At 39.2% G+C, this 20,839-nt stretch overlaps 1 protein-coding gene across 1 annotated transcript; it reads right to left on the bottom strand.

The window, feature by feature from the left end:
• Positions 1 to 3,596: 3,596 nt before the first annotated feature.
• ATXN3 (ataxin 3) lies at positions 3,597 to 18,519 on the bottom strand. Its single transcript, XM_074148585.1, has 11 exons — positions 18,470 to 18,519; positions 14,739 to 14,903; positions 14,160 to 14,204; positions 12,705 to 12,790; positions 12,225 to 12,291; positions 9,574 to 9,661; positions 9,189 to 9,321; positions 7,908 to 8,083; positions 7,359 to 7,476; positions 6,524 to 6,603; positions 3,597 to 5,916 (listed from the first exon to the last, which is right to left on the bottom strand). The coding sequence occupies exons 1-11, from the start codon at positions 18,491 to 18,493 to the stop codon at positions 5,822 to 5,824; spliced, it is 1,077 nt and encodes a 358-aa protein (XP_074004686.1). The 5' UTR covers positions 18,494 to 18,519; the 3' UTR covers positions 3,597 to 5,821.
• Positions 18,520 to 20,839: the final 2,320 nt, after the last annotated feature.

Raw genomic sequence — 20,839 nt, 5'->3', positions numbered from 1 at the left:
CCAGTTCACAATGCTTTCCTTGGGAGATGAGCTCTATCTGACGTGATCACTGTAAGCTCTCCTAACTCCATTTTGAACAATGAATAATGTCCCAGTCTCCTTGCAGCTCAAGAAGATCCTGGTTCCCCAAGCTGTATCCATAACGGCTTCACAACTGTTTCCAGGGCTAGAAAATGAATGGCTTACCCATCCAGGGATGGATTGATTTTGCAACTATTTTAGAGCTATTTTTATCACACGGTCTTTGAGATTACAAGACCCTGGGTCCAAAGGAGATAGAAGGTTTGTCATCTTTTCCAGTCGTGTTTGGTTAATTAATTATTATGGGAAACTATCTTAACATTTTTCAAATAAGATCAGGGATGTTCTCCAGACTTTTAAAAAATATTTAGAGATGATAAAAACATCTATTGTGGATCATTTTATAATGGCAAGTAAGGCAAAAAGTCAATGAAGTACTACTCTTGAAAAACTAGAAACTGACTGTTTAGCGTTGCAACCCATTTTTAGCTGACTGGCTTCATCTCTTGGTGACAGGTACACAGAAGTCATCCAGTATACTCTGTGGATTGACTAAGCTACAAAAACAGTGCATTGTGCTACAAAAAGAATGTGTATTCTGGTAGTAAACCTGCAAATGTTTGCTTATTTTAAAATTGGAAAGCGTACAATTTTTAAAGATGTAGCACCAACTTATAATTAGCACCAACTTTCTTCCTGACAGGAGTGTCTTTACATAAATTTTGAATATCAACAGGTGAAAAGGCATCATAGATGACAAAACATCAGTTATGAGCAACAGAAAATTACCCCACAGCTGATGTATTTACTCAACATCTGGTGCAAAGCCCATTGGTATCAAAGGTGAAATTTCAATGTTTGATGATTCTGTGTCCAATCCACATATAAAGGGAAAGCCCATCTGCAAATACTCAGGTCAAGAGAGAAACATTAGAAGCTATAATAATATTTATTTTTAAAAAATGGTATCAAATACAACCATATATATTTGTGCCTATTTGGGGAGCATTTTCAAAATATCAAACAGCGCTGCCATTTTCCAGTCAAAACAATGACAAAGCATTTCAGCTTTCCTTTTTTTAATCTTCTCAGTATCATACGCTTTATATACACAAAATAGAGACAAAAATTTTACAGGAATCCAGAGCCAAAGACAGGATATTGAAAGCAGAGTCTCAAGACGAAAAATCTATTACTGAAAATGATTTCTAAAATACACAACTATTAGGCAAGAGATGAAAAAATAATTCCCTTACAAAATCCTGACTTTATACTGTTTTGTACACATGGGGTTTCATGTAGCAAAAGATAAAATGTTATCAATGCTTGCATGCTTTAAAGACAATATCAAGATTTTTCTCTTCTCCTCCCCCCCACCCCCCGTAATATTTAAATATTACATCCCTTTCTGTTCAAACCTTTTTATAAGTTTCCCCTCCTGAATTCACACAGTTGCTATACCGGGGGCAGGTAGAAAAAATAATTTTAAGTGTAGTAACAATTATTTGCTTTTCTTAACAAAGAAAATAAAGGAAACAAAAATTTGATTTGGTAAAAGCAGTTGAAAAGTCACATATACATTAACATTCTGATGAACTGTAATTGGGGGGAAGAGGTGACTATGGCAGGTTAAATACTAAAGCATTTCCTCCATGTCTGAAATGCAAATAAGGGAAACGTGTGTATACAGCTTAAAAAAAAGTTTATTGCAAAACAGCTCATGCTTAAGATGCAAACCTGGATATAACTCAAATAAGCAACTAATTTGAAATTAAAGAATTGAATATCAATATGAAGTATTGTTCTTATTTGAACAACTAATTGTGTATGTGGGGAAAGGGTATATATTTATTACCCCTTGGACCTTTTTTTCCTTTTTATTTTAAATTATTTGTGAGTAACTATGAAGATTTCCCAGGAGTTGTTTTATGCAAGCCAGTAATGGCTTACCAAGACAGCAACATCATTTTATATCTAAGCCCTTTAGAACAGTTTCCACTTCAATTTTTCTTTTCCTTGGATTCTTTCTTCCATTCCTTTAAAATATGTGCTGGTAACCTGAATTGTACAATTAATACTTCTTTGTAAGTCTGAGTTCTAGAGTTCTCCAATACTATTCCCCGTTATATTTCTCAGTTAAAAGGCCACCACTTGTAAGTTTTCATCATTATATTTGAAACAATAACTAAATTTGAGAAAATTTCAGACATTTAGAATTGTAACATATCCATTTTTAAAAGGCTAATTGTCATTTTTGTAACAAAGCAAAGCAGCTTGCAAATGACAATATTTGTCTGAGATACAGAAATAAAATTGTTTAGCAGACGTGCAGAAGCTAAAGTCCCTTGCCATTTTATAGATTTGTAATAGAAACAATAGTCCAACATTAAAACACAGTGGAGATTTAACTTTGTATTAGTTCAAGTAGCCTGCAAATTAAGTATGAAAAATAATAATAGTATATTTGCCAAAAATTACATTTTAACTTGCTGAAGTTGTTTGAAGGGCACAAGGAGCCCAAATGTTGGAGAGTAAGCCAGTATTGTATCAGGTTAGTGTGAAGTCCAGAAAAATGTGAGCATTTAAATAGCTCACATTTATAGCTGCTGTACCTAACAGGAACTGCATTCAAGCATGACTGCATTACAACACTTTTTCCTCCTGCCCTCATTACAAGACCACGAAAGCAGTTTACAGAATTACACTTACAGAACAAATTTTGGAAGATATTTAATGAAATATCACTCGTTCCCCCAACACCCCTTTGATTGCTATAGGCAGAAAACCACAAATTACGTCACATGGACTGTTCACAGTGAGGAAGACTGTAAAAATCTGTTGGATGAATGAAATCTGAAGCTCCCTCAAATATCATACTGTAATAAAACTGCTCCTTCACAATGAACTTTGGCCTGAAGCTACAACGTGGGAAAAAACCCATCAGCTTGACAGACTAGATAACACCAGGAACAGGCTCTAAAATTAGTAAACGCCTGATGAACATAGTTCAGCCACGTTGAGAACTGTTCATCACTGAAAGAATGCACGCCAAAAAAATGGGATCGGCTTTTTATTGACAGCTTCTTGGCAGGTCCACACACTTTGAACTTTAGGTCTTGGTTATAAATATGTACTGTCAGCAATTAGTATTAGTCTTTTCCTTTGGTGCAATTAACATACATAGCTTAAATTGCTACCTCTGAACTGCTTCACTAGGCAGATGCACCTACTTCATTAACCTTGACATTCTTCTGAACATAAAATTGGTATTTGTAGAATGACGTTTCAACACAGAAAGGAATAGGGTAAGCCCTGTAATGACTGACACAGTTCTGCTTTTCAGGCACTGTTCCTGTATATTCCTCACGTATCAGAACACTTAGGTGATGAAGTAACTTACAAAACGACATGAAAGTTCAAACATAAACCTCCGTGCTTTAGTGATTATAAAAACATGTAATTGCCATGGGTTACAGTTAATGCAATTCAAGGGACTTTGTTTTGGTTTTTTGTTTGTTTTTTTTGTTTGCTTGGGGTTTTTTTTGTTTTTTTTTTTTGTGGTTTTTTTTTTTTTTAATATAGGGCTGCTACACTATATAGCTATAGAAGTAATACATTTTTATTATATTCTTATAACAGAGGATAAAAGGTCCAAGTTCTGGTATCAAATTGCGAGCCTATACCTGTTTATAAAAAGGAGAATCTTATTTCAGAATCAGTTTATGGCACAACAAAAGAAGGGAAATTAAAGCTGTGGATAATTTACAGATGAGCAGAGAAATAATTCAGTGCTTTGCAGACTCCTTTCCTGTTTTCAGTTTCATATAAATTTTAAACTGAAAGCAGAAATTTACAACCTGAAAAATAATAGCATTTAAAAATGGCATATGCACACACAGACTTTTAAAGCCATTGTTTAGCTGTACTGAGACATTACTGATATTAATTATAATGTACATAAAAAGATTATTTTAAAAAGACAAAATTTAAAATCAGTTTTTAAAAAGTAATGCTGTCTCCTGTCAAAATCCATATGGTCTTAGATATACCTCTGGTTCTGGTAACATTGGTGGAAATTCAGCACACAGGTGAGGAAAACAGAATTTAGCCCAATTATGTATAATATATTAATATCCTAAGCTATCAAGAAACCATTGCTGTAAACAAATCTTTGCTGGGAGGTAAAAGCCCTTTCATGTACAGTACTACTTGATGTTGAATGTATATTTCCATCTAGCTACCATTCATTTCATAGTAATTTTAATTAAATGTTACTATTGTGCAATGATATAACTTTAGAATATTTTGATAAAGAAATCTGGGGTAATCTTCAAAAGATTCTCTGAATGCCTGTGCTAACTGTTAATGCATTAAGTGGACTAGAGTTTACATACTCTATCTATAACATATTCCCCATATAATTTATATGTAAACAGAATTTGTATTTCAAGCACCATTTAGGAAAATGAATCATCTCAATTGTTGCACTGAAGTTGAAAGTCAGGTTTGGTCACCCTGTTACACATTCATCCCAGATACCAAAGCAAATGCCTTACAACCAATAGAATAAACTCTCTCACATACTTTGCTCCCCATTTTCTCAGGATCAGAAACAGCATGATAAAAAATTGTAAGGTGCGTGAATAAAGGCCATTCCTGAAAAAGCTGCAACATTCTGACAGACACTCATAGAAAGCATTTCAGAAGGAACATCCACACAGACATAAATATTCATTCTCAAAAGAGCTACTCGCGCAGGGGTCATTTCAGACTGCAGGAATGCACCTTATGTGTGTGGCACTGACTTTATGGCACCTCAACCCCCTCCTCCTCTCTCCTAGACTCAGTTACAGCTCTTTCATACTGCAAGGCCAGAATGAAGGGTTGAGCTTGAAGAGGAAAAAAGACCCCAGAGGAGGTAGAAAAGAAAACCTGTTTAACCCAGCTGATTATACGCTACTTTTATAGTCAAAACAGTGGCATAACTAGAAAGAGCCTAAGAAAACAAAAACAAAAAATCCAAACCAAAGGCGGCAAGTCATCTGCCAAAAGACAACAGCGCAATGCAAAAATCCTACTTTTAAACATGGAACTGAAAATTTTACAGTTGGAACTGAAAGTAAAACCAGAAAGCGTCAGAAGGTCAGAAGTAACTGACAGACTCAGGAGTAACATCATAATCAACAATACAATGAAGATCTTCTAATTGCAAAGTATGAAATTTATGGATTCATGTTTCTCCTGCAGAATGGGTCATTTCAAAAGTGGACAGCAGGATCAAAAAGTTGACACTCAGAATAAGCAATCACAACATAAATTATCTAAGATAAATGGAATTTAATTCTTCTTCCCATTTTAAGTGATTTCTTATAAAGGCCTTAGTCATTTATGAGCACAACTTATTACTTGTATGTATTTTTCCGTTAGTACTGAAGGAAATCGGTGCTGCTTTTCGACACCTTTTGTATTTTCTATAGAATTCTTCAGAATAATTTAAACTTCCTTTTTAAATGCAAGTTACAGCTGCTACACGTGCCTAACTTTGTTCACGTGATGAGTTTAAATAATTTTGATACAGCCACTCTTGGGAACAGATGTTCTGTAATAGGAGTGCTACAGTTTTCTAAATCAGTGCAATCTTTTTTGTATTTGCAGATTCCCTCTAAACTCTCACCTCCAGCTTCCCTTTTCATTCCTGCTTCCAGAACTCTGAAATGAACCCTGCTTGTGCAACATCCACACAGTAAAGTTATAATGGAGACTTAGTGTTTTGACAATAAGAGGGGAAAAAAAAGTTATGTCATTTCTCCTCTTCTGTATTCAAGTGGTTTCTAACAGATTCCAGAGACATATTCATTGCTGCTTGAAGCATGTCTTCTTCACTCATATCACCTCCTAAAGAAAATAAATGCATAGAACTTGTAATTAATGCAAAGAGGTAGTTCTCAACTGTAGTTAAATGCTTTCTTTGTTCCTTTTGTCCACACCCACCTGTTTCCACCCCACTCCCAATACTGGTTTTGGTTGTGGTTTTTTAAAAATCACTGAATATTTTGCACTTAGCTTCCCCTCCACAATGGTCAGTTGGTAACAAGTAATACACATTAATTTTGGATCAACAAAACTTAATACTGATAAGGCCTACATACTGAAAACTGGTTCCAGTAGTTTATTACTTTGCTATCTAAAAAAACAGTTGGCACAAATCCCAAAGATTACAATTTCTAATGCTCAAGCCAAACAAAACAACAAAAAGCCAAGCCAGAACTTAAATGGTCTAACAGTAACACTCTTCACTTTGAAACAGGATATTGACATTCAACACAGAACAGGCTTTTCAAGAAAGCGACCCTTTGCTTCACTGCCAAGGAGAGTCATGGCTGTGATACATAGTCTGGATGGCTGCTGAAGCAAGGAGCAGGCAGACAAGGGAAGTTGCACAACACAAAGGTGAAAAAGACATAAATATTTCAGTGTTGGAAATAAGTTTAAAAAACAATACCTGGGTCAGCTTCCGCAGTGCTTGAGCTTTGAGTTGGCTTAGCATGTATGTTCGGGGTCTGATCTTGCTGCTGTAGCTGCCTGAAAGTATTATAAATTTATAAGAGAGTAAGATTAACAACAGTATGAGACCCGTGTCAAGTCTATCTCATTGTAAGGAAGGCCAAGAGTAAGAAGTAGAAGCTGTTTGGTACAGTTAAGACACCTGCATCTAAGATCTCTTCAATCGTTCCACCGTGCTAACCTTCAGACTCCTATCTTTCCAACACTATATTCCAAGCCACGCAACTTTTTTTTTTCCCCCCGAATTTGGCTGTCCTCCGTTCTCATCCTCTCATGCAAAGTCTAACTCCTCCAATCCATAGCATTTCTCCCTGGTCTTTATTTCCTCCATCACTAGGAGACAGAGATACAGAAAAGCTACACTACCCCAACTGTATATTAAGAAGGTACTCCAGAACAGCATCATAAAGTATCACTGAGAATGCTTTCATGTGATTGCATTAGAGGCATCATCACCAGAAGCAAAGTCTTAGAGAAAGAATACTTTTCTTCAGGAAGATAATTACAGAAATTTACAGGATTTCATTTAAAAGACTTCTATAACATGTATGTTTTCTTTCTTCACAAGACTGATGTTACATTACAAACAGATCCCCTCTTACAGGTTTCTTCATAGGAACCACCTGGGAATAGCAAAATTCAGGTAATGTTAGGAAAACAGTGTTAAGAGATAAAAGTTAAGTTAACCTCAGTCAGAAACCCATCCACACCCCAAAAAGCACTGAAAAATACACCATGTACTTCCCCATGCAGTTTTCTATCAACTACTTTACTTTTCAAAATATGCTTGTCTTCTCCTTCGCAGTTCTTCTGAAGAAAGGGAGTCTGTCTGACTGGTGTGAGGCGACTGAGGAACGTTCTGTGAGTCCGAGAACTGACTTCGACGACTACCTAAAACCAGAACATGCCATATCCTACTAATTACAGTAAAATGAAGTTAGTAAATTAAATATAGCTTAAGAAAATGTCTTCAAACTTGAGAGGAAGAAAGAGACTTGCTGGAGGAATAAGCACCTGGGCTAACTTCACTCGATACTATCTCTCCTCCTCACCTTCGGACTGTTTCTCCTCCCTCATGCCACCCTTTGCCAATTTGTTCTTGCTTCCTAATGATCAAGGCTAACATGAAACTTGCAACTTTTCAAAAAGCAGAAGGGAAATAGCTACGGGACATTCTGGATTGTCCTTCCATGCCTCAAAGCCAGTCTTTTCAGAGAGCTTTATGCACGCTGGAGAAAGTGGCTGCCTGATGCCAGTTTCAGTACCTGCCCAAAGCACAAGCAACATGACCATTGTAAGAGGAATTTAGATAAGCACTGCACCTTGCATGCTGAGTTGAATGGCTCTGCGAAGATCAGCTTCTTCATCTTCCATATCAATTTCCTGCCTACTTAAAGCCAGGGCTCTCTGAAAATTCTCTTCATCTTCATCTAACATGCCTGTTCCATCAAAAGGATGGTTAACTTCTATTGCTTGGTCCACATCACTTCTGGGTAGCCTGTGAGGTTGATACATTTATGGCAGAATTCATACAGAAACGATACTACCTTTTATTGTGAGATTTAAAGTAAATATGTTCTGCTGATTTAACTCTACCTTTTTTTAACTTTGGAGAAAAAACATTTCTATTGTGAAAATCTTGTTATATAAACAAATATTTCCATTTCTACATGAAAAAGCATGAAAAGAGCTGCAAATAGAGCTTACAGCTGTAAAAATTAAAATACTGCGATTCTAAACCCACACACATCGTGACAAGAATCTGTTCAATAGGAAAAACTTCAGTAAGGCTACAAAAAGTAATCAATACACGTTATTCAAACCTATTGCTATTTAAACAGTTACACCAGCAGAAGATAGTGGATGTGATCTCCTTTTTAGGAAGCTTTGATGACTGCACGAGAGCAACAGGCCCTCTGTAAACTATACACACTTTCTACGTTACTGCCAAGTAGTTTGTTTTTATTCCATCAATTTACACCAGTTTACCTTTATAAAGTGGAAGAAATAGTAATGAATTAATTCCTCTGAAAAGCCTTAAGCTTTTTTACCAGTGTGCAATTTATTTCCTATGAAAACATGATAAAATTATTGCAGAAGTAGTACTTTATATGCTTTGTATTAGCAGTACGCATCACAACAGTGGCACAACATTTACAATTAAATTATTCCAGAGGGGAATGTGTGATTCATATGTATGATTCATATGACGTGGAATTCAGATATGGGTTTCTCATTCTTTTCTACTTATGACAGAATGCACAAGCTAGTCTTAATTATAGATCGGTTACTATTAACCATAGGGTGGTAAGATTTGCTTACCCATTTCACTATAGTTGGAAAGAAATCATAATCATGAAGTTAAAAATCTGCACTACACAACACGCATGGAAAGACTGAATCCTTACTAAGGTAGTTTTTGCACACTCGAAAATACACCATTTGTATTCTACCAACTTGCTTCTACTGTGTGCAACAGTAGTATGCATATTGCGCTAAAGGTACTTCGAATTACGTCTTAAGGGAGTTGTCTCCATGTAGGCATTAATCATGGAAACCACTCATACCGAACATTATTAAAATGAAATCTCTATTTACCTTACCTCTGATCTCTTGACTGTGCTGTCTCTTCTCCAATTAGCTTTGGTCGCTGCATCTGCTGTACCCGAATCATCTGCAATAGCTGATCAGCCTCACAGTCTGGCAGGTCACCTTTTACTACAAATATGGAATAACCTGAGAAAAACAAACCGTAAGTCTACAGCATTAAGGTGCATGCATAAACACTCTAAAATGCACACTATACGGAACACAATGATGTGCAATTTATTACAATGTAAGGCTCTACCTTTCATTATAAGGACTTGGGTTATTTCACTATTTCAATCATAAAACTAAGGGTAGTTAACTGAATACATAAGTTCTAATAAATAATGATTATTACCTACTTTTAATTAATGAGATTTAACATCTGCAAGTTACTATTACCTTCCTGTTGTAATTGAGCCAAGAAAAGTGCAAGATATGTATCTGATATTAGTTCTGGACCCATCAAGAGAGAGTTCAAGTTAAACCACTGTAATTAAGAAAAAAAAGGTTTGAGAGAACAAATTAGCATAAAGATTACTCGGTAATCCATTTCTGTACATTGTGGTCATTTTCTATGATGGAATATCCGAATAAATCTAGTGAAATAAACTATCAAAAGTCTTTTGAAGCACAATACCTATACTGCTAAAGGTTACCCTTCAAATACCCTTCAGCTAAGAGGAGATCTGAAGCGGGGCAATGGCTGCATGCTCTCTCCCATTACTGAACACTGGTACCAGATTAAAACAGATAAAATATAATGGTAGAAGAATTACTTCAGACATCATTGTAAAATTCTGCTTAATCCTAGTTTTAAATGTGCTCAGAGACTAATGAAGGAAGAAACCCTTCATAAATTAATGCTGTATCTTAAGAAACTCATAGATACAGGAAGTAGAAGTCAAATTCTTTCCATGAAATACTTTCATTAAACATGCTGCCTTTAATAGCTGCTGATGCTGAAAACTATAGTTTACTTCTCTCTGAGATAATTTTTAAGTTTAAAAATTAAGAAAAATGAACTCAAATTTAATATGCTGATAGTACAGCATAATATTACAATAGGGGACACTTGAGATAAATACACAGAGATCGTTTCTCTCCCCGAAGAAGAGAGCTAGTCATTTATATTACTTCTAGAAAGAAAATATAGTCAACATGGACAACAAAATATTCTACCTTTAAAACCCCAAATATATTGCAAACAATCTGAAAAACTTTTTTTATATCATACTCATTTAATATTACCTAATTTTAACCAGGAAGCACCATTTCAGATAGAAGGAGAATTCTATCTCCATTCTCAGAAAAATCTACCCAAACTTCCATATATGCAGTCATACAGTTGCAGTCAGGCCCATACTATAATTCACCTGGGATACAGGTAAGTGACCAGCTACCATTCTATCATTCAGTCACTTCATTTATCAAAAACACCCTTTGCCACTAGGAAAGGGTAAGACCACCAACAGTGTAGGAGTGAGGAATAAAAAGTTACATAAACAAATATGACAGGCAGATTACAGACAAACTTTTAAACCTTTCCTCATGGAGGAGGAAGGTTTGGTAAACTAATTTTGCTTTAACTGTGACATGAGAGAGGCAGGTCAAATCTAACTATATCTATTTTGTCTGTTGTTTCTCATTACTCTCTAGATAACAGACACCTAGTATTGTCTTCATGTGGCTACAAGCCACATGTACAAGCAAAAGACATCCCCCATACAACTTGGCATTCTGGCCCAAAATGTTTTATCTCATAAAATTCCACACAACATGTTTCATAATAAGGAACATTCCTGTACTTTTAAGAGACTGTTCAGCCTTTTTGATATCAAATATACAAAAATTGCCTGTAAACACTAGCAATATTTTTAAAGTAAAGCAGAACAGCAGAGTTTAGTTTTTTCACTCACAGGTCAATTTTTCAGAGTGAAGAATTTCTTCCTATTATCTCATCTAAATCTCTCTTTTAGTTTAAAACCATTACCCCTTGTCCTGTTGCTACACTCCCTCATAAAGAGTCCCTCCCCATCTCTCCTATATCCCCTTTAGGTACTGGAAGGGGCTACAAGGTCTCCCCGGAGCCTTCTCTTCTCCAGGCTGAACAACCACAACTCTCTCAGCCTGTCTTCATAGGAGAGGTGCTCCAGCCCATAGCCACCGCTTGCAAACTGAACCAAATGAGTAAAGATATTCCTGTCCACTACTGTAGGATCTAAAAGCTTATTCCATGAACATTTTCTGTGACAAAAAAACAACCAACCAAACACCAAACCATCTTACAAAAGCTTATGCAGTATGATCCAGAATAATGATTGGCTACTGAAATAAAGCACTGCATTGGTGTTACAAGGGACATAAGTGTGACATTATATATATGGACAATATACTTCTATGGCCATCCCTTACCTTTAATAACTATTTTCTGCTTATAGTACAACTGTCTCAGAAAATTTTCTAAAATAGTGCAAAGTTGTGATTCTACTTTCCCCAACCTTATTCTGATGGGAATCCCATAAATACAAGCAACCACAAATACTAATAAATTTGAAATTGGAACTTTTTCTTATACCCACTGTCCATTTAAATGAGCAAAAATATTTTTACGTCAATAATTTAGTGCATTGAAATAAGTTTGCATTCTATAGGGATCCCAATCCTTGTTTAGGACTCCCTCTTCCTGCCCTGTAAATTTTTCTGCTATTTTTCATGCAGAAAAGAAAAGAGCTTAAGGTGTTGCACAGACTCTACCAGAGCTGTAGCTCCCTTGAGGACAAGTTCACTGGGGAACTGGTCCTAGGGTCTTTCCCCAGGCTAACCTTCATGAAAAGCTGCCTGGCATTTTTGGATATAACAAACATTTACTCTTTTTTTCTGTTTTTTCTTGTTGTTGTTTTTTTTTTTTGTTTGTTTGTTTTTTTAATACGGCCTACTATTAAAGCAAATTGCAGCAAAGGCTTGCAAAAGGCCAACACATGGTCTACTCGCAACCACTTTTCCACCCCCCATTCTGAAGTCAAATTTTAAATAAAAAAAGACAATGTCACCTGTTTTCCTAACTTTCGAACTGTAAACCAGTGTTCCTTATAATTACAAATAAATGATTTTTCATTTCTGTAAAAAGAAAAACAAAAGGTATAGAAAAAATTAAATACCCTAATATTGGAGTATATATTAATGTTTAAGTTCTTTTTTTATCACTAATTTAAACTTATATCATAAAATTTCAGTAATACAACTGTTGCTGTTAGAGTACTCATACTGCTTTTATAACATTTAGGAAGTTGTCAACATTACTGACATCTCTATATACCTGTGATGCCACAGATACTGAGTATCATGAAGGCACAGAGGACAGATACTCATGCACACTCCCAAAAGGAGAAAATTAAAGAGAGATGAGAAAATAAAAACATCAGAATGCAACACAGCTTGAAATAGTAATTTTAAAGAAAGATTTAAATGATAGATTAAAAGTATTATTTTTCTGTAAAAGGAAAGCAGGGTGCTAAGAAAAAAAGTCTTACATAGGGTCGATCCCAAGCCTCTGATACTCTGGACTGTTGAAGAGGATTAGTTCTAAACCCCAAACTTTCAAGGCATTGCTTATGACCTGTTAAAAAAATAGCACTTTTCAAGAGTCAAAGCAGTCAAATCTAATTTTAAGCAATGCAACCATCTTAGCTGCTATAAACAATTCTGTTTTCATAAAACTTAGATTTCAAAACATTGCTAGGAAATCTAGGAATCACATTATTCAGAAAGAAACTGTCATGAATCTACATGCAAACATAACATGCATACTATATCTAAGGGGAAGTAACAAAACTGGGATTTAACTGAGATGTGTTAATAAGATTACTCCCCCAGACAAAGCTGTAGCTTCACCTCCCACAGACACTTCATAACTTGTCATCTCTCAGCTCTCAATGTACCGCTCTGCCCTCTTTCCCCCCAAGTAGAACGTCATCCTTCCCCACAGTAACTATTGGAAATTTTGTACCACTGGATTATCACAGGATCAGTCAGGTACATTAGCACAAACACTTTCACAATAACTCTTTAAAATGGTCTGAAATAATACTGTAAGAAATTTTAAATTAACAATTCATCTTCCTTTCACTGAGCCAACTATGCAGCTAGTGAGCAAAGCAATGACAGGACAAAAAACGTAGAATATGAGGAAGCATTTATTTTTCAACTTCAATATTGAAGCAGCCCAATTAAGCAAACAAGAAATGCCAAACTGTTAATGGTCTTTCACCAAGTAGAAAAACAGCCCTGTCCTGCCATAAGGAAGAGAGGCTCTTGAGAAATTCTGGAACGTGGACAATCACTTCTGAAAGCTCAGGAGACAGCCAAAGGTGCAAAGCATTGCCTACAGCTCTCATCTAGAAATATGCCCCAATTCAGTGTTCAATACCTTTTTTTGTTGTTGTTCCGGTTTAAGTGTTTCTTATTAATTAATTTTCCCTTATGGTCCTTTAAAAAAAAAAAAGAAGGAAAGAAAATCTCCCGTTCTAAAGTATCTGGAGAGTGTTATAAAAACTGCAATGCAGACATTGCAGCTTTTTCCATTCAGCAGATCACTGTGATAACCGTGTAACCATTGCCAGGGGCTTTACAGTTTATAATTTGAGAAAATGTCAAGTCTGCTTTTTCACCTGTAGTCTATGAGAACCAAGGTCTACACCTGAAGTCCCCCATAAGAAGCAACTTGGAAATCAAGATTATTGTCAGCAGGTGACACAGTTTTTCACAGTTCAGGAGCCCATACTTCTCTGTGTTCAAGGGCCCAGGAACTGAGAAACTGCAAGTCACTGCTCTTAATGGAAAACTCTGAAGATTTAGAAGTGCAGCACTTATTCCCATTAAGCCTGTAAACTGGAAACTAGATGAAAAAGCTCGATGCCATTTAAATTTTATGAGAGAATGTATATTGCATAAATAAAAAAATTCTGTCAGTAAAGAGCCATGCTTACTTGAATTGAGAAGAATCCACTATCGTCCATATTTACAGAAGGCTGCTGCTCAGTGTGAATTTGGGAGGGAGAAAAGGAAAAATGGTGTAAGCATATAAGGTCAGAAATCATTGTTTTGAGAATAAACGTAACTGCACATACTTAAAGCAACAACTAAACATGTCCTAGTCTATAAGGCTGATTACAATGTCTAAATAAGCTTATTACTTAAAAATTCAAACCTTTAAATCAGAAACACTCAGTGCTTAAGAGACAGACAGGTATGGGAACATCTGCTCCTCTCTCTGCCATCAGCTTACAAAAACAAAAGGCAAATCGCTGATCCTCCCCCTCGCCATGCCTGACCTTCCTAACTGTAAGATGAAAATCACATAGCTTTTTGTAGAATTATGGTAAAGCTGTACTAGTATCATTTAAAAATGCCAAATTTAAGATATGTGAATGCAAAGGCCTATAAATTTAAGAAGTTTGAGCACTAGGAGATTAACCTTCTCTAGATATGCAAGAACAGCAGGTCCGTGCTACACTACAGTAGTTTTCAGGCAAATATCAAGCAACCTCAAATTGAAAAGATTTTACCTGCAAAAACGTTCTATATTCTTCACTAGACACTCCTCCCTCTGCCATTCTCATTCTTTCTTCCTCATCCAACTGCTGTGCAATAGAGGATAACTCAACAGGACTAAAATATTCCCCTTGTAGTAAATTATTCAGACAGTGCTGAGCACACAGTGAGCCTTCTTGCTAACATTGGAAGAGAGAAAAAAATACCAGAGACAACAAAAAAAACATGTTAATGTTTTATTCCGTAAAATGACTCAACCATTTCATTCTGGCAAACTTCCTGCCCTCCCCACTCACCCAGGATGCCATGTATTCTTCACATCTATCACACTGCAAGCTATACAATACAACCCTCCCATCAATTTGATGGGGAAAAAAACCCAACCCAACACACATGACTTTATTTCCTTTGAGGAAATAAATTTCATGTAAAAATGTTATTTTGAAAACACTACTGCACTATTGAAAACACTAGTGAAAACACTATTGCCAATGGCCCGACCAAATCACACAAGGACTCTGCAGCCAGCAGGACAATGGATTCTGTCCTCTTCCAAATGACCACCACATGAAAATGAAAGGGTTTAGATCTCTACTTCCCAGTAACAAGTTTTTTCTGCAACGGATGCTCTCTTTCTTTTTTAATTTCTCTTCCCTGCCAGGTGTGGCTATCGGCAACCTGCTCTCCACATAAAGCTAGAGAAAGGCAGACTGTTAGGACTCTGGAGAGATTTAAAACTGTACATCTACAGAATTTATTTCCTTCATTTCAGGTTACTCACCCAGTCCAGGTTATAATCAATTTGTTTATTGTCGAGAAAGTGATTAGGAGCTGGAGGAGCAGTAAAGCTCATTTTCCACGTGAAATTTATGTATAGGACCTAGGTAAAAGAAGCTAGTGCTACTGGTTCTAAAATCTTGATGAAAATGACAAGAAAAAAATATTAAATTCTGCATATTAAACAACAAAAATATTTTTGTTGCTAAAGCATTTAAATGGAAAACACTTCAGATACTTTGTTGCATATCCAGCACAAGGGAGATAACAGAAATGTAATATAACATTTTTGCGCTGTCAACCCAAGTTAAAAATGAGTAAATCAGAAATGCTAAGTCATGATTTTGTAGCACAAATTCATAAATATCTAGTCTGAATGAACGCACATCAAACTCCGTCATTCTCATAAGTGCAAATAAAATATTGCCTTGTAAAAAAAAACAAACAGAAAACAAACCCCAAACAACCAAATTAGTTTCCCATGAAAAGCAATCTTTCTTTACAAATAACTAAGCTACACGTGCAAGACAGGACTAACATCAGTTTTAAAACCCTGATCTTCTCTTTTGTTTTAATCAGTCCTCACTTTTAGTTGCATTAAGAACTCTAATATGCATGCACTCCATTTAGAACAGAACTAAAACCCCTGAACAAAAATAAAGAACACCCCTCCTTTCCCCCAAACCCACACAAACAAAGAACACAAGAGCATTCCTTGAAGGAATATTCTTTAACCTTCCATGAAAGCCTCATACAAGTCATACGACAAATCCCTCAAGATCTCCCTAACAGCAGGAACCTCCAAAAGTCCCTGTACCCCAGATGACAGAATATTCCTGGGGCTTCACCCCTCAGTTGAGCAACAAGTTATTAAAGCTGGACTGGCTGTACAGCCAGGGTCCAACGGAATCCAGAAACCTCCTCCAGCTCACGGCCTTCCCACAACAATGAACTTAAGACTAAACACCAGCTCCCATCCCTTCGGGACCTCATCCCTGCTGCTGCTCACATGATGAAACTGCAACAGAAGAACCTGCTCAAGCATCACAGGTTTCTCCACCAGAATTATAGAAAAACAATTTAGAAACAAAGAGCTATTAAAAAAAAAAATCTTTGAAAATGAGTTGTATTACAGGGTTAAAGCTTAATTTCACTAAAAGGACCTTCCTGTATTTTTAGTTTTATCTTAAAAGTTATCTTAAACATTAATTTTCATATACAGAATTTGTACATATTAAGTGCAAAATGCAGAAGAGAAAACGGATCTTACAGTTTTTAACAGAAATTAGCTTCCTTTTTTTTCGCGTGTGCAGACAATACCGCACCTTCCCATAATCTGAAATCCCTTTCTTGAAACCTATCCCAATATGAACTGCTGCTCTGCTTTCAGAGTTTTCAGCCACTTGTATCTTACCAAAGAAAAGGCGAATTTCTAAGATAGGGGCTCCTTGAGCCCCATCCTTAAGTCCTACATTCTGCAATTGTCATTCCCCTGTTAAAAATGCCACATTGCTTAAGTCTTTGGTATTCATAAAGGAAATTTAACAAAATATGTTTTTCATGCTTTTTTATTGTAACACCTGAGGCATGTGGATTCAAGTGAAGGGTGTGCGTGTACATGCAGCACTTCAAGTATTTTGACAGGAACCGAGACAGTGCACTCGATGGGGGAAAAACATACCCCTTAAGAAAAAAACAAAACAAACCAACAGAGGTTCAGTTAAGTTTACCCTAGAATATAATGATAACAAGATAATATGTATTTGGTACTCCAGTTTAAAAGAGGCATTGAGGTGTAACTAACTTACCAGGGAGCAGTTATATTTCACACGCAAGACACCCAAGGCTGTAACCTCCTTCCCCAAAACCTTTAGCAACTACAATCGACTTGTAACTTTGAATGTAATGTGCTGTCACCTCAATTTCAGCAGAGTTTTGTTATTAAACCATAAAGCAACCTAGTAATAAAAAAGTTATAATTTCACTATGTGATAGGCTAGGCCAGAAAAGGGAAAGGTAACACCTGTTTTGAACTCATTTTCAAACCTAGACTGGAACTCAAGGTCACTGTGGCAGGGGCCATAATGACTGAAATCCAACACTCATCTGCTGATTGGCAGCTGTTTAACACCACAACACTTCCCAAGCTTTGCTACCCAAACCTAGTTTGAAAGAACACTCCTCAGGTTCTATGGATTTCAGAAAAGTGTTTTTTAAATTTTTTTCTTTAAGAATCTTGTACAGCTATCTTGCTTTATTTGCCAAGTAAACTAGTGTTAATCTTAATGCAATAATGGTGCAGAGGCACTGACAAAGCACATGGCAAAAAAAAAAAAAAAAAACACTTATATTTGAATAGCATTAAAGCAGAAATATCTGCTGTTTGGGAGCCTGGACAAATCACAGCGGTTCACAACAGCATTTGTGCTCTCGAAGAGGAGATGCTGTTCAGCACGTAGAAGCACAGCAGATGAATCCGGATTTCCTTAACAGCTCTCCCTCCCCCTCCTCCCCACACGGCCCCGGCCAAGCCAGGCTGGACGGAGGGCGCAGCCCCAACCCTGCCCGCCGCTGCTCGCCCTCACCCCGGCCGGCTCTCTTGGCATCAGCCGCAACCGGCACCTCCCCCTGCCCGGAGTCCCTTTCTGAAGGCCCGAGAAGAACAGCCACCGCGCGGGGGGAAACGCAGAGCTCGGGCCTGACCCTCTCATCTCCGCTGACAACGTCTCCTGTCCCCGCCGAGCCCAGCAGGGACGGGCCGCAGCCGAGAGGGCCCCGGCTCGCCCCGGGACAGAGCACACCGAGCCGCGGCCTCGCCCGGCCAACAGAAAGGTGTCTGGGGCAGCGCGGCCCGGCCCGGCCGGGCAGGGCAGAGGCCGGGCGCCCCCCTACCAGTGCAACCAGAGCCGTCCCCGGAGCACTGCCCCCTCCACCGGCGAGGAGTAAGGCCCCTCGGTCAGTCACTCACCCGCTCGTGGAATATCGACTCCATGTTTATTGTCAAGGGCCAGAGGCCTCCGCCTCACGTGACCTCCCCAGCCAATCAAAGCTCCCCTTGCTGGACAGCCCGCTGCAGCCAATCCGCGCGGGGCCCGGCTGGGCCCCGCCGGGCGGAGGAGGCGGCACCCGCCCGGTGCCGGGTCCTGAATCCCGGCTGATTGGAAACATTCTCCGTTACCTCAGTGGACAAGGGGAAGAGCTACGGGTGCCGCCTGTCTGGGCCTCTCTGGGGGCTTTGATGCAGTTCCCACACAGTATCTTGCTCTCTCAGTTGGAGAGATAGGAATTTGATGGGTGGGGTGTTCAGTGGATGAGGAATTGGTTGGATGGTCGCATTCAGACAGTAGTGGTCAACAGCCCGGTGCCCCGGTGGAGATCGGTGACAAGTGGTGTCCCTCAGGGCTCCATACTGGGACCAGTACAGTTCAATATCTTCATCAGTGACGTGGACAGTGAGATTGAGGGCACCTTCAGCAGATTTGTAGATGACACCAAACTGAGCCGTGCGGTCAGCACGCCTGAGGGACAGGATGCCATCCAGAGGGACTTGGACAGGCTGGAGAAGTGGGCCCATGTGAACCTCATGAGGTTCAACAAGGCCAAGTGCAGGGTCCTGCACCTGGGTCCAGGCAACCCCTGGTATCAATACAGGCTGGGGAATGAAGGGATGGAGAGCAGCCCTGCCAAGAAGGACTTGGGGGGACTGATGGGGGAAAAGCTGGACATGAGCTGGCAATGTGCACTTGCAGCCCAGAAAGCCAACCCTATCCTGGGCTGCATCAAAAGAAGTGCTGCCAGCAGGTCAAGGGAGGTGATTCTGCCCCTCTGCTCCACTTTGGTGAGACCCCACCTGGAGTATTGCATTCAGCTTTGGAGTCCTCAGCACAGGAGAGACATGGACCTGTTGGAACGAGTCCAGAGGAGGGCCACAAAAATGATCAGAGGCCTGGACCATCTCTGCTATGAAGACAGGCTGAGAGAATTGTTCAGCCTGGAGAAGAAAAGGCTCCGGGGACATCTTATAGCCCCTTCCAGTACCTAAAGGGGGCTTACGTGAAAGATGGGGACAAACTTTTTATCAGGGCCTGTTGCAATAGGACAAGGGGTAATGGTTTTAAACTACAAGAGGGAAGATTCAGAGTAGATATAAGGAAGGGCTTTATTACAATGAGGGTAGTAAAACACTGGCAATGTTGCCCAGAGAGGGTGGGAGATGCCCCATCCCTGGAAACATGAGTATTAACTGCAGTACATGGCAGAAAAGATTGTTTTCTGCACATTGGTTGTGTCGATGTACTACCCTTCCCTGTTTGTTGGCGGGGATTGTGGGGGTGGTTGGTTTGTTGTTTTTTTCAATCACAGCGATCTTTCTGTGCACTGTAGAGGGGTGAGCACGAAATCGTGCTTAGGTACCTATAAGGCACAGGGTGTAGAGAGTGAGAGGAACCGGTGTGCTAGTTCCGGCGGGGGTAGGGTTAATTCTCCCCAGGATCTAGCAGGGACACAGGTATCCCACCCCATGTGAGCCATGCCCAGGGGGGCGCCGGGAGCTGGCCGGGGGAGGGGGCAGGAAGCCGCCACGGGGGAGCCGGTCGGTGAGCGGTGGTATCGTTAATCGTGGTTATATATTCCTCTGCCCGCGTTACTGTTGTTGTTTTCTTGTTCTGTTAAACTGCCTTTGTCCCAACCCACCGGTTTTGCCTTTTCCTTCCCACTCTCCCCTCACGGCCGGGGTTGGGGGGGGGCGGTCCGAGAGCGCGGCTGCCACGTGGCTCTTTGTCGCCGTGTGAGGCCAAAGCGCGGCGGTCCTTGCTGGCCCCCAGCGTGGGGTTCTCGGAAGGTTGAGATAACGACAAATCCGACCGGAGCTTGTTAAAAGGAATTTGTTGCGTGCCTTCGTTGTGTTAGCCGAATAGCCGCTGGTCACCTGTGGCTTTGTTTGTTCTCGTGCCTGTTAGGTAAATTCCTATATGGTTTATGTGCTCCCCGCGATGCTGTTTGTCACCTCTGGGAGAGGGATGGGGATTATCATTTTGCTGGCCTGTGTAGTATCAATTTATGAGGTGATAGCATCACTGGTCAGACGGTTGGGGGGCGGTATGTGGTGGTGGTGGTGTCCTGCCCGTACCTCGGGTGTAGTCTCTCGGAATTTATTAATAATCACACCCAATCTATGAAGAAACGGGGGGGGGGAGGAGAGGGAGAGAGATACTTTCCCCAGCTCTTTCACCTCTCTTTTCTCCTTCGGGACAGGTACTACAGCTTTTGAGAATTTTGAGATCCTTGGGATGCTGAAACCAGTCTGGTCCTATTGCTATGTCTCCTGAATGTGTCCCAG

Source organism: Numenius arquata, chromosome 6, assembly GCF_964106895.1.
Source record: "Numenius arquata chromosome 6, bNumArq3.hap1.1, whole genome shotgun sequence".
NCBI classification, from domain to species: domain Eukaryota; kingdom Metazoa; phylum Chordata; class Aves; order Charadriiformes; family Scolopacidae; genus Numenius; species Numenius arquata.
This window is presented reverse-complemented; position numbering and strand designations above follow the sequence as displayed.

Coding starts and splice junctions, on each gene's coding strand:
- ATXN3 (XM_074148585.1), bottom strand. CDS start 18,493: ATGGAGTCGATATTCCACGAGCGG. Junction 14,205..14,738: donor AATATAGAACGTTTTTGCAG/GTAAAATCTTTT, acceptor CACACTGAGCAG/CAGCCTTCTGTAAATATGGA. Junction 12,791..14,159: donor GTGGATTCTTCTCAATTCAA/GTAAGCATGGCT, acceptor TTTTTTTAACAG/GTCATAAGCAATGCCTTGAA.